The 13,573-nt window shown below is 48.4% G+C and overlaps 1 protein-coding gene and 1 pseudogene across 4 annotated transcripts; one reads left to right on the top strand and one right to left on the bottom strand.

The window, feature by feature from the left end:
• The first annotated feature begins 2,968 nt into the window (after window positions 1–2,968).
• Window positions 2,969–7,956, top strand: LOC125532135 (uncharacterized). Of its 4 annotated transcripts, XR_015609520.1 has the most exons (6): window positions 2,975–3,601; window positions 3,914–3,968; window positions 5,400–5,480; window positions 5,576–5,674; window positions 6,937–7,036; window positions 7,532–7,956. XR_015609520.1 is itself a non-coding variant. In XM_048696295.2 (3 exons), the coding sequence occupies exons 1-3, from the start codon at window positions 3,287–3,289 to the stop codon at window positions 7,616–7,618; spliced, it is 489 nt and encodes a 162-aa protein (XP_048552252.2). In that variant the 5' UTR covers window positions 2,972–3,286; the 3' UTR covers window positions 7,619–7,956. The 4 variants fall into 4 exon arrangements, 1 of the variants encoding a protein (XP_048552252.2); XR_015609519.1 differs by having other exon boundaries at window positions 3,914–5,480; XR_007293776.2 differs by lacking the exons at window positions 3,914–3,968; window positions 5,400–5,480; window positions 5,576–5,674 and having other exon boundaries at window positions 2,969–3,601.
• On the bottom strand, window positions 5,039–6,929 carry LOC147963856 (protein FAR1-RELATED SEQUENCE 5-like; annotated as a pseudogene).
• Window positions 7,957–13,573: the final 5,617 nt, after the last annotated feature.

Below are 13,573 nucleotides of genomic sequence, written 5' to 3'. Positions count from 1 at the left end.
AAACTGCTGTGTGCCACTTGCTCTCCTCATCCAGTTATCTCCCTCCCACAATTGACTCTGCACATGTGCCTGTCTGTGCCTTCATCGTGCCACCGCAGACCTGCAGTCCTCCAGGCTGTGAGTGCGCTTGCCATCTCTTAATCACCAAGGGTTTAACTGCTAATTAGGAGGTTGCTGATCCACCACACTCTGGAGGAAGGCAAGGCGGACTTCACTGACTCCTCACTTTCTTGAAACCCTACACAGCCACATCACAAGGACAAACTTTATTTTGTACGGGCTATGCCACCTCAATTGCATGGAAATTCCATTTAATTTGAACCTTGAGATTAACAAAAATGAAAAGTCCACATTCACTTGAAGGTTCCGTAAAAGAGCTCTGTTGTTATCACTGATTTTTAATCTATACTAACGACTTGGTTTGATATTTATGAAATTAGTTGTTTCTTTTTACTACTTAAAAGAGTTTCTTACTGCAAGAGTCAAGTTCATTTGTGCCAGAGAAAATTAATAAGTTGAGTTCATTTAATCTTGTCTTGCTAAATTTATTTAAAATGTGCATAGTCATGATCACTTTTATAGCTGAATATTGTATGGATTTTTTTTGATATGGCATGAAGCAAGCTTAAGAATAATTTTATGTAACTTCTCTGTTCCAATCAGCTATTAGTCTTAGTGCATATTCCTGCTATTTCTACATTAGTGAGCATATACTGTTTTCAGAATATTCACTTTCTAGGCCCAATGGAGAACGGGGTACCCAGGGCCGGCAGACCAGGGGCTTTGACGGTGGCTTCTGGGAAGGAGCTTGACTGTTCACACACTACATCGATTCACCGCGGAGAATGGTGTGAACATTTTGTCCCAGGAAGAGCTTCCAGGGAACACCTCAGGGAAATCTCTCTCCCCTTTCGGCCTCCGGAAAGGAAGGGGAAGGAGGTAGGCGGACGAAATTGCCCCACGTAGGCCACACCAGTAACCAGGAGGACGACATTTTATGTTGGATGGCATGATTGCATCCCATGCTTGGGAGTCATCCACAGTGTTCCCTGGCAACCCATTAGGGCATCTTCAATAGATTGTATGTTAGCCTTGTTGGTAAAATGTCATGTCATCAACCAACAAGCTATCATACAACTACTCCAATGGGTTGTATCTAAGATATCCAATAGATGATGAGAAAATAAATGTGATTGCTCTCTATTTCACCTTGGAGCTTGTGTAAAGGTTGTTGGTTATTCTACATACAACTTTGCTCTCTCTTCACATTTATTACATGCCACATCATCACTTTGTCCTAGATGGCAAATTTACCAACACCTATCTTACAGCTATTGGAGATGCCCTTAGTGTGGTGTAGCGCTACAGAGCGGTCGTGTAGCGCCATGCCTGGGATGGTCAAAAGGCACACGCCTCTTTACCCATCAGGGCGAAGGGGGGATTGGTCTTTTCCTTTTCCCCATCCCGCCTGTGATAGGGCGGAACATTCGATGTCCTACGGGGCAGGAGGGGGAGGCGAGCAATATAACTAGGAGGTGGTCAAGGCCGAGGCAACGGATCCAGAAATAACTCAACACACGCATTGAAGGCAATTCTGAGAGAAATATCATAACATAATGTATTACACCAATTCTGAGAGAAATATCATACCAGTGCAGGAATAGGGTATTACACCAATGCTTCTTGGTAGTTCTTGTGTGTTCTACATTATGTTATTCCTCCCCCGGCGATCGATGATTTAGGAAGCGAGACACGTAGGGGACCGAAGCATTTCGTTCCCTCAGTCTACATCCTCTCCACCACCGCTTGCCTTGGTGCTGTGAATCGTCATGGCCATGGCTTCAAAGGGGTCCAAGGCGTCTGTCACTATTGTGAACAGCAGGGAAGCGCGCTCCAAACCACGACGATGGTGCCTGGATGCCCTGAACGCCGCCCAGCAGGCGCCTCCGCCCAACGTTCCCTCGTGAGACGGGGATTGCTCCTCTCAGCGGGACCACAAGTTAGGTGCGGCGAACGATGGAGTCTCCGGTGCTGGGGGCGACGTCGCCCCCGCGGATCCCCGATGGTCCCCGACTCCTTCGTGGCGACCATGTCTGCTGCCATGACGTGCACCATCTACACGCCGACCGCTGCTCTCCTGCGGTGTGCGAACTGCAATTATACCCGCCACCCAAGGCCAAGCATGGCTCCTGGCTTGCTCGGATTACGCACCCGCTCGACGTTGCTGGGCAGGCACAAGCACAATCACGGACGCCGTCACGGCAGAACCTTGAACGTCCACGTCTACCATACTGCACTCCTCCATCGCGACGCCCGCAAGGGGACGGGCTACGCCCGACTCGACAGCGTCGCATGGTAGAGGCGCGCGATTCTATAGCCTCCTTGCCAAATCATGATGGTGACCGCCGCCTGACGATTCTCCACTTGGCGGGAGACACCTGCGTCACCATCAAGCGAAGGCGCGAGCATCAAGACCAGTTTTGTCCGAGAGATCGCGGAGGCGGGGCGCCTCGCTCGGGGCACCCCCGGCGGTGGGGTCGTGCCCCTTTGGGACGGGATGCCAGGCATTCATGCCCAAGCTGCGTGAGGTAGTTTGGTCCTACAACTTGAGGGTGGACACGGTCCGGGCCGGTCCGAGCCTTGACCGAGCCGCCAGTTGGACCGGCCGCCGGCGGACCGAGCCGGACCGGACCGACCAGCCTCGCGGTCCTGTTTTTAAGGACCGGACCGGCGGCGACGAAGCCCGAGCCGGACCGAGAGGACCGGCCATGGAGAGGTCGCGGTGACCACGGCATCGGCAACAACGGCAAGAGACGGATGTGGTGACCATGGCGGGGGCGTGAGGATGTGGATGTGATGGTCGTGAGCTTCTGCGTGGCGACCATGGACGCCGGAAGGCACAGGAGCGAGCCATCGCGACCACGAACAGCACACCGGCGGCCGCAGCTACGCGCGCGTCGGGGTCCTCCAGCATGTGGCTGGCGAAGTGCTGGTGCACTAGCAGCAACGCATGCGCGCGCTGGGTTCGGTTCCTCTGCAGTCGAATTACTACTGCACGGGTGCTGTAGACCTTCATATCGGCCGTCAATTCCCATCTGACCGCTCGCATTCTACCTACTTAATTCTGTTAATAAAATAGCCTTTATGCATTCAGATAAGTGCTTCCGTTCACACTGCACACCACGCACTAACTAGACTGAGGCAGGGGCGAGCAGAAGACCTCGCCGCCGGCGAGGGTTCGTATCTCCGGCCAAGCGCACTCCCTCACCGAGCGACGGTCCGGCGGATGGACCTCCATGCCCGCCTGCTGCGCCACGGCTGTGTCCCCGGCTTTCTCAGGATCTGCCGCAAGGCGCCGTTCCCTGGGCTCGCCGGCCGACGCCGTCGACGGCAGGTACGTGGGAGCACTCCGCCTTCCTCAGGCTGCGCCGCCCAACGCCCTCCACCTCGATGGAAGCTGCCCGCTTCCTCCAGCCTCTCGCAGATGGGGATCTGCCGGCCCCGCGCCGCCACCGCCCAGGAAGGAGCTATTCCTCCGCCTCTCCGGCGCGTGGGAGTCCGCCGTGCAGGCGCTTCTCGAGCTCGGGAGAGGCACAGATCAGTACGTGGCTATCTCCTACCTTGTAGTGTTTAGCATGACCCTTGTCCATTGATCTTGTCCGTGCAAATCTTCAGAATTATATGTATGTAGCTTGTGTTTCTGAATGTTGCTGTATTGTGGTCTAAATACAGATTGTTATCTTACTGCAATTGCATTTGATTTGACTGCGCCGTTGTGTCGTCGTCTCACTATCCATAGAGATTTTGGCATGGTTCTTACTAGCAAATTTCTAGACTACTGTAAATCAGTTTTTGATGATCTTAAAACTATTTGAAAAAGGCTAAGTTGAGGTTCATCTCGTTTGGAAACCAGGATACTGTGATGCAAATGCTCAAGTCCTTGCCACTTCACACATCAGCAAAACTAGGTGCTACTCTACTTCTATTTTTCCTGACTTTAAAACAGATAAACAGAAGCAAACGTTCCTCTTCCTTTCTCTTTGCCTACAGGAATTACAAATACCATAATAGAATGCAAAGGCTGCTCTCTCTGTATTTGCCTTAAGTACTAAACACATCACAAATAGAAGGAATTACTAGCTGCAGTTCACGGCTGTAGTGACGGCTGTAGTTGTGGTTGACGTAGAGGATACGAATCCCACAAATGCATGACTCTCCTCTTATTTCCCTATCAAACTATTATCATATCGGAGGAAAATATGGATTCTTTTCCAAGTCCCAAATATCATCGGCTTCACTCTGTAAATTAAAGAGAGACATAACAGATTACACAAAAAATCATATTGCTTACAAATGGATTTTAGGAATTTTGGACAAGATAAGTGGAATACCATTAGTAAATGAGCATAGTACCCATAGTCCCGCAAACCATCTGCATTTGTTCCAGTCATTTTCTCTGTACGTGCTTCGCATTGTGCAACTGGAATGTACTTCTCTCCTCTCTATGCAAAATATAAATCAGAACAAACATTAGTTGAGTTATTAGTAAATCTATAGGCTGTTTCGATAAGTGATAAGAGATTTACAGAAGAAGATTGTTTTTCGGGAATGACTTTAGCTGCCCCTTTTTTCTTTTTACTGGGATGTTGATTATCAAGCCATGATTTCTTCCTTTTTGAAGTCTTCTGCTGAATTTCCTTTTTCTTCAGGCAAGCTGTTTGCAAACAAATGTCTGGTTCCTGAGATATAGCTTCAGTTCTGCATGTAGTAGTAGGAGCTTTGTCTTCAACTTGCTTCTTTAGATTCTTCAAAGCATCATCTACTAATTTGATGCACTCTTCTGATGCAACTGCTTGGGAAGCTATGCCAAGGAACTCGTGCATGAAATACTTCAGCTGCTGCCTATCTTCCGATCTAGGGTCTTCCAAAACAATGTTGCCATGGCTGTTTTGAATAGTGCCGCTTCGTGCTTCTCGAGTCCATCGCTTCAAAATATAGTGGCTTGGAAGATACTTAATATTCATGACATCAAGGGCTTTCAAAGCATGACTACACAATATACCAACTCTTTCAAATTGGCCACAGCTACATAGAACTTTTTGCTCTTCATCAACTATAACTTTGCATTCTTCTTCATAAGAGCATTCCGGGTCAAGATTGGCAATTGCAATAGTATATACATTGTCTTCCTCCGATGGCTTGATGTACGCTGAGATGGATCTTTCGTATTCATTCTGAAAATCTTCAAATATGCTAGGTGTGTAAACTTTGCTTGCTTGTATTACTGTAGGAGTACTTATTCTAACTCTAGGTAATTTTTTCCTCGACTCATATTCCTCATTTACCTCTTTATCTCTCTTTCCTTGCACAACCCTCTCTACGTGCTTGAAAAAACGAAGAATGTCAAGATCGGACTTCAAATGGTCTTTCAAGTCACTATTCAAGCTCTCGCTTAATTGTGTGCTTCTCATGCCTATAGTGTAAGCATTTCTCATGTAACATCTTGCCCATTTCTCTTTTACTTTATAGATACTGTCCAACCAAGTCTGTGTATCCACATTGATTCTTATGGCAGTGAAAGCTTCTTCAAAGTCTTCCTCTTCCTCGTACTTGTACATGCAAGCACTGAAATCAGCAAGTACATTTGGGCCATCCTCGTCTTTTTTCTTATGAGGTAAATGTTTGATGGCATTTTGCATTATGTGAAAAGTGCACAATCCATGCCATGCTTCTGTAAATACCGCCCGAATTGCATTACCCATTGCTACGTCCTGGTCACTAAAGATAGTTCTAGGATGCTTTTTGTTATGTATGGATAAGAAAGTGTTGAACAACCATTTGAAGGATTCAAATGTCTCGTCGTATAGAAGTGCAGCACCAAAAATGACCATTTCTCTAAAATGGTTGAAGCCAACAAATACACCAAAGGGTCTGTACTCTTTATTTGTCCCAAATGTAGTATCAAATGTAACAACATCACCAAAGTGAGCATAGTCAATGATCATCTTTGCATCAGCCCAGAAGATATTTGCTATTTGTTCATCGCAATCGTGTTGTACGTCATATTCAAATGCAGGATTCTCATTTTTTTTATCTCGAAAGTACTTGAGCATACTTCCAGCTTCACCATACATCAACTCCCTTTGACGCTTGGTTCGCAAATAGTTCTTGTGATCACGAGGTGTTTAGGTAAGGTTTAATGACCCACCAACTTGCCGACTTGCCAGCTCATGGGCTGCTTTTGGTACAATTCCTGAATCATCTGCAGTTTCAATGTCAAAAGCTTGCAAGGTCGATATCTTCCGTTGTGATGGCATCAAGTGGCATGTTCCAGGCAATTGCAAGACATGGTTGTGTTCAGTGACTAACTCGTGTACTTCGTAATTTCCTGTTTCTCGGTCGATAGTGATTCCCATTCGAACTTTACAACCAGTCCTTGTTTCTGCACGAGGACGCTTGGTATTATGATCTCTTTTGTCTATTCTTCTGTAGCCCTCATTGGAACAAACGTATCTCGCGGAAGTGATTGCCCCATCAAGTTTGCTCTTATTTTCGTAATTTACACTTACGTCAAAACCAATATGACCTCCATAACAAGTCCAAAAGCCCCAGGCCTCTTTTGTGGAATTAAATTTCATAGCAATTTGAGGCATCCAACTAGGAATCATATTTGTCCTATAAAAAACAGGCATATCTTAATTTATTTGTCTAGTTACACTACAAGAATATGATGATATGGCATGAGAATTTAACAAAATTGAGTGTACCTGTTTGAATCTTTGTTGGAGTTGGTCATATTCTCCATTACACCTTTTCGTTTCCTTTTTTGTAATATGTGATAGTCAGTCTATAGGAATTCTCTTGCTGCCTTGAGAACATGAATACAATTAGAGCATATGTTACATACCTCGAGATTGATCGTCTTTTTTTTGCTAGGAGAAGGAAGGCAAAAGGGAGATCATCTACATTAATCTCCTGTCAAGTATTGGAAATCCCAAGTATTTCATGAGCAAAGCACCTATGGTACAACTTGCATGTAAAGATCTAACTACATTCATGTATTTTATCTTGAGATTATTCAAAACAATAGAGATCACATCTGTCAGCAAAGCACCTATGGTACAACTTGCATGTACAGTTCTGACTACATTCATGTATTTCATCTTGAGCTTATTTAGAACAATAGAGATCACTTCTGTTCAAATATATTTTTTCAGTCTAACATCATCCAAAAGGTGCAGGAATAAATTTTGGATCTCCTTCCTCCCTGGTCACTACTGATTTTCTACTTGTTGTTTGGAGGGTTCGGCTCCTCTGCAATTTAGCTACTGAATTTATTAAAATTGATGGTACCTGTTTGTATCTACATTGCCGTTAATCATATTCTCCACTAAACCTTGTCTTTTTTTTTGTAATCTGTGATCATATAGCAAAATCAGTCTAGGAATTCTCTTGTTGCCTTGAGAACATGAATAGAATCAGACCACATGTCACATACCTTGAGATTGACCAGCTTCTTTTTTGTTGCTAGGAGAAGGATGGTAAAAGTGAGTTCAAAAGGGAGATCATCCACACCACTTGCAGATCAGCGGGAGAAGAACAATCAATAGAGAGATAGGGCAAAAGGGAGATCTTTATGCCACATAAACTTCCAGATCAGCGTGAGGAGAACAGAGATAGGGCAAAAGGGGATCTCTATGCCGCCCATAGATCAACATATACCTTGGTCAAAGGAGGATGATCAAGGAGGACTTGGGAAGACCGGCGGGACGAAGGCATGGAGATCGCTGTTTGGCGCCAACGTGCGTTCTGTTTGGCGCCAAGCAGCCGTAGGAGATATTTCACCGGACAAATTGGGGTTTTTGTTTTCATTTTCTAAAAGAATTAAGTGGGGAAACTAGAGCGGTCAGATTGGAATTGACGGTTGATGTGGATATCTACAGTACCCGTGCAGTAGTAGTTCGACTGCAGAGGAGCCGAACCCGCGCGCGCTGGGTCCTCCAGGAGAAAGCCAACGACGCGGGCTATGTGTTCGGTGCCAGATCTATATCTTGTGCACGCCTTTGTTGTTTTTTCTTAGCATTTGCTTACCCGCATGCAAATAAGGTAGCACGTGCATGAGCGCACAAATTTGTGTGTGCTAGTCCTCCGTAAACAGTGGATCAGACCTATCGTGGAACTGAATCCTAGTTGTGGGCGTAGTGGACGCACAAGCCGGATCATTAATGAAAAACGTTTTACGCCGAATGAAAGGAAAGGGAAACGGCCGTATCAGATCGATCCCGTCTTTCTCGTTCTTTCTGTTTCTACTACGCTGAATGAATGGAAAGGAAAACGGCAGATATACTCCATCCTTTTGCGCTAATATTATGCTGAATGAAAGGAAAGGGGCGGCTGCCCTTGTCGTGCGCCATGTCGACGGACTTCTCGCCGCCATCGTCGGAACTGCCTCATCGCCGCGTCAGTTGCTCGAGTATGAACTGCCTCGTGTTGACCACGCTGGATTCAGACCCCATCGCTGGTTCACGTCGCCAGAAGGCTGCCTGATTGAGAAGCCGCCATGTTTATTTCGGTCCAACCGAGTTAACCGAGCTAAGACCGGACCGGACCGGTGGATTTTCGGGCCGAAATTCACAGCTCGGACCGGCCATATTTTCCAGCGGGCCAGGACCGATCGGTCCGGTCCAACGCGGTCCATGAGCGGGCCGAAAAGCCCGCTTGGTACGTCCAGCCCAACTACAACTCTACACTGTCAGGATCCAGGCCGCTCATGACGGGCAGGCTAATGCTATGGTGAACTGGTTTCCAATGGCCCTCAAGGAGTCGGTGTGCTCGTGACTCATGAACCTCCCACAAAATTCCATTGCATCCTCGGACGAGCTGTGTGAACAGTTCATGGCCAACATCCAAGGGGCTTTCGACTGGCCCTGTACAATCATTGACTTGAACGCTTTTTGGCAAAAGGACTTCATGACGCTACGCAAGTTCATCCAAAATTCCTCGCATCAATGATGCTGAGATTGTCACCGCCTTCCATAATGGTGTCGAGGACCCTAGAATGCAAGTGAAGATGGTGGTTCATGATGTGCGCACGATAGTGTAGCTTTTCGAGTTGGCCGATAATGCGCCAGAGCCACCAAGGCCCTAGACTAGCCCTCCCGGACGGGTGACATGGAAGCCGGACCCACCCGCGACAAGAAGAATCAGAAGTGCAAGCCCCTGATTGTCCTGGCTGCGTAACCCATGTGGAAGCAGCAGAACAAGAGGGGGGGACACAACCTCCGACGACTCGGGCGAGAAGCCGTACTACAACCTGCACAACTCACACACGCACGATATGGCTGACTGCTGCGAAGGCAAGAAGCTGGGTGAGGATCATCAAAAGGAGTGGCATGAAAAGAGGCGTAGTGAAGACAAGCGGGAATGCGCCCAAGGAGGCGGACGCTCCGGCGGCTGCGGAGGCTGACGCGACCCCCCCTCCCCCCAAGGCCGTGACAAGAAGGATGATGGTAAAGTTGAGGGCTACGCGGATTCGGACAAGGAGAGTGGCAGGTGTTTCCACGAACCTGTGGTTGTGGCATGCATCCATGGCGGGGACCAAACCCGTCATTCAAACTGACACTTCAAGCAGCTCGCTCGGGAAGTCAACGCTGCTCTTTTTAGGGGAGGGCTCCCAACACCCTTAGGTGGTTTGGAGTCCCTGTGACGTTCGACATTGCCGATCACCCAGCGAGCATAAAGGTGGTAGGGATCATCCCCATCATGGTCTCTCCCACCATCCACAACATCAAAGTCACAAAGACCCTCATCGATGGAGAGGCCGGGCTAAACGTCAGCTCCAAAGGTCTTCGACCAGATGCAGATCCCCTACGACTGCCTGATGCCTGCTAAGCCTTTTACCAGGTGACATCCGGGAGCACCACGCCCATACGACAGGTTGCCTTACCTATCACCTTCGGGATCTAGGAGAACATCGGACAGAGAGCATTGTCTTCGATGTGGCTCACATCGGCTTGGAATACAACACCATCCTGGGCTACCTGGCCCTGGCCAAGTTCATGGCCGTGACTCACCACGCCTACAATGCCATGAAGATGCCGGGGCCTAAAGGTGTGATCACTATCAAGGTCGACCAGGAGGACGCCGTCCAATGCGTTGAGCATTACTACAAGGCGGCCGCTACGCCCCCCAGATGAGCAAGATATTCCCAGCACCTCCAAGGCCCCACCTCCACTTAGGCAGCGTCTGATCATGGAGAAGAAAACACCAACCAAGAAGATTGCCCGCAACGAAGATTAGGGGACCACCGTCTTGATAGGCGAAAGTCTCACCGACAAATAGGAACATATGCTTGTCACCTTCCTACGGGCAAATGCTGACATGTTCGCTTGGACAGCGTCAGACATGCCCGACGTCCCAAGGGAGGTGATCGACAACCACATGGCGGTGTGCCCGGACTCCCGCCCCGTGAAGCAGAAGATTTTCCAGCAATCACTTAGATGCAGGAATTTATCGTCTAGGAAGTCTAGAAGCTTAAGAAGGCCAAGTTCATCAGAGAGGTGATCCATGCAGGTGGGTCACTAACCCCGTGGTAGTATCGAAGGCTAACGGTGACCTACGCCTCTTCATAGACTTCAAAGATGTCAACAAGGCCTGCCCGAAGGACCAGTACCACCTGTCAAGGATAGACTAGATCGTTGACTCAACTGCAGGGTGCGATCTCCTGTGTTTCCTCGATGCCTTCTCCGGCTATCGTTAGATAAAAATTGCCAAGGAGGACGAAGAGATGACGGGTGTTCATCACACCCTACGGGGTGTGTTGTTTCGTATGTATGTCGTTCGGATTAAAGAACGCAGGGGCAACCATTCAGAGGCTCATGCACATCACCCTTGGGACTCAAATGGGCAAGAATGTTGAGGCTTACGTCGACGACATTGTCGTCAAGACCCGCAACCAAGATACATTGATCACAGACTTGGTGGAAACTTTTACCAACTTGCAAAAGGCCAACATCAAGCTCAACCCTGGCAAGTGCGTGTTCAGGGTGCCTTCCGGATAGCTTCTCAGTTTCCTAACATCAGGGCATCGGGGCCAACCCCGAGAAGATCCAGGCCATCAAAGAAATGAAGACCCCAAAGCGCCTGAAGGACATGCAGTGCCTGGCCGGATGCGTAGCTACACTAGGGCGCTTCATTTCGAAGCTGGGAGAACGGGCACTTCCATTCCTCAAAATCATGAAGAGAACATGCCCGTTCGAGTGGACTCCGGAAGCAGACCAAGCCGGAAGCTCAAGGAGTACCTAGCTATGCCCCCGATCATGGTGGCACCTCGGCCTAAAGAAACACTTTTGCTTTACCTCGCTGCCACCCCACAGACGGCCAGCGCGGTCCTTGTGGCCGAACGAGAGGAGACGAAGGAGCATATCGGGGGCCTAGAGCCCGTAGAAGACCCCTCTAGCCAGGAGGGCGTGCAGCTTAAGGGGGAGCTGACCCTCGAGCCCGCCAAGGCCCTCCCGGTGCAGCGCCTGGTATACTTTGTGAGCAGGGTACTACACGAGGCCCGAGAGCGATATCCCATGCCATAGAAGCCATTGTACGCTCTCCTCGTCAGATCTCGGAAGCTATGGCACTACTTCCAAGGGCACAACATCATAGTGGTGACTGAGTTCCCCTTGAAGGGAGTCTTGCATAACCCCAACGCGACGGGCCGTGTGGCCGAGTGGGGAATCGAGCTCCATGACTTTTCCCTAGAGTTCGTAGCAACCAAGACCATCAAGGGTCGAGCCTTGGCCGAATTCTTGGTGAAATGGACGTCCTCTGCCTTAGAGGGAGCAGAGGAAGAATCCACCCTTCCCGGGTAGGAGGATCCAAAGTATTGGGGGATGAACTTCGACGGTGCTTTCTCAGTTCAGGGCGCGGGGGCTGGAGTTATTTTTACCTCGCCCACGGGAGATCAAATCTCCTATGTTGTTCAACTCGTCATCACGCACAACAAGGTCTGCAACAACATTGTTGAATATGAATGATTGATGGCAGGGCTAAGGGCCACAATGGCCCTTGGAATCAAGCACTTGATTGTGAGAGGGACTCCTAGTTGGTCATCAACGAGTCGAACACAGATTGCAAGGCCAAGGTGTAACACCCACGATGCGGCTATATCTCCCATGTGTCGGAGCACGACTTAGAGGCATAACCGCATGGTAGGCATGTCGCAAGAGGGGTAATCTTTACACATCGCATGTACTGAATAAGAAAGGGATAGAGTTGGATTACAATCGCCACTTCACACAATACAATACATAAATATATCATACATCATCCACAATACAATCAAGGTCCGACTACGGAACCAAAATAAAGAAAGACAACACCAAATGCTAGATCCCCGATCGACCCAACTGGGCTCCTCTACTGATCATCCAGAAAAGACATGAAGTAACGGCCCGAATCCTCGTCGAACTCCCACTTGAGTTCGGTAGCGTCCCCTGCACTGGCATCATCGGCACCTGCATCTGTTTGGAAGTATCTGTGAGTCACAGGGACTCAGCAATCTCACACCCTCACGATCAAGATTGTTTAAACTTAAGTTAGGAAAGGGGGTAGTGAGGTGGAACTGCAACAAATAAGCACTAAGCATATATGGTGGCTAACTTACGCAAATGAGAGTGAGAAGAGAAGCAAAGCATGGTGGAGAAGCTATTAGTGATCAAGAAGTGATCCCGAAGCTACTTACGTTCAAGCATAACACGAGACTGTGTTCTCTTCCCGGACTCCGCCGAAAATAGACCATCGCGGCTACACACACGGTTGATTCATTTTAATTATATTAAGTGTCAAGTTTTCTACAACCGGACATTAACAAATTCCCGTCTGCCCATAACTGCGGGCACGGCTTGGAAAGTTGAAAACCCTGCAGGGATGTCCCAACATAGCCCATCACAAGCTCTCACGGTCAACGAAGGATATTCCTTGTCCCAGGAAGACCCGATCAGACTCGGAATCCCGGTTACAAGACATTTCGACAATGATAAAACAAGTCCAGCAAAGCTTCCCGATGTGCCGACAAATCCGGATAGGAGTTGCACATATCTCGTTCTCAGGGCACACCAGATGAACACTACATACAACTAAAACTAAACCTCAAGTTTCCCTGAGGTGGCGCTGCAAGTGGCTCTGTTTTGGACCAACACTCAGAGGAGCACTTGCCCGGGGGTTTAAAATAAATTTGACCCTTGAGTCCGCGGAAACCAAGGGAAAAAGGCTTAGGTGGCAATTGGTAAAACCAAGGTTAGGCCTTGCTGGAGGAGTTTTATTCAAGGAGAACTGTCAAGGGGTTCACATAACACGCAACCGCGTAAGGAACACAAACTCAAGGAACATAACACCGGTATGACGGAAACTAGGGCGGCAAGAGTGGAACAAAACACCAGGCATAAGGCCGAGCCTTCCACCCTTTACCAAGTATATAGATGCATTAAAGTAAAAAAGATATAATAATGATATCCCAACAAAAACCATGTTCCAACATGGAACAAACTTCAACTTCACCTTCAACTAGCAACCCTATAAGAGG

This window comes from Triticum urartu, chromosome 6A (genome assembly GCF_056163025.1).
Source record: "Triticum urartu cultivar PI428250 chromosome 6A, HENAU_Tu73, whole genome shotgun sequence".
Lineage (NCBI taxonomy): Eukaryota > Viridiplantae > Streptophyta > Magnoliopsida > Poales > Poaceae > Triticum > Triticum urartu.
The sequence above is the reverse complement of the archived record's forward strand: the minus strand, read 5'-3'. Positions and strand labels throughout refer to the sequence as shown.

What these genes read in the sequence shown, in the direction of transcription:
- LOC125532135 (XM_048696295.2), top strand. Translation starts at nt 3,287, where the DNA reads ATGGACCTCCATGCCCGCCTGCTGCGCCACGGCTGTGTCCCCGGCTTT. An exon ending in CTCGGGAGAGGCACAGATCA is followed by an intron (nt 3,602 to 6,936) that starts GTACGTGGCTAT and finishes TTTTTTTGCTAG; the next exon opens with GAGAAGGAAGGCAAAAGGGA. An exon ending in TCATGAGCAAAGCACCTATG is followed by an intron (nt 7,024 to 7,531) that starts GTACAACTTGCA and finishes TTTTGTTGCTAG; the next exon opens with GAGAAGGATGGTAAAAGTGA.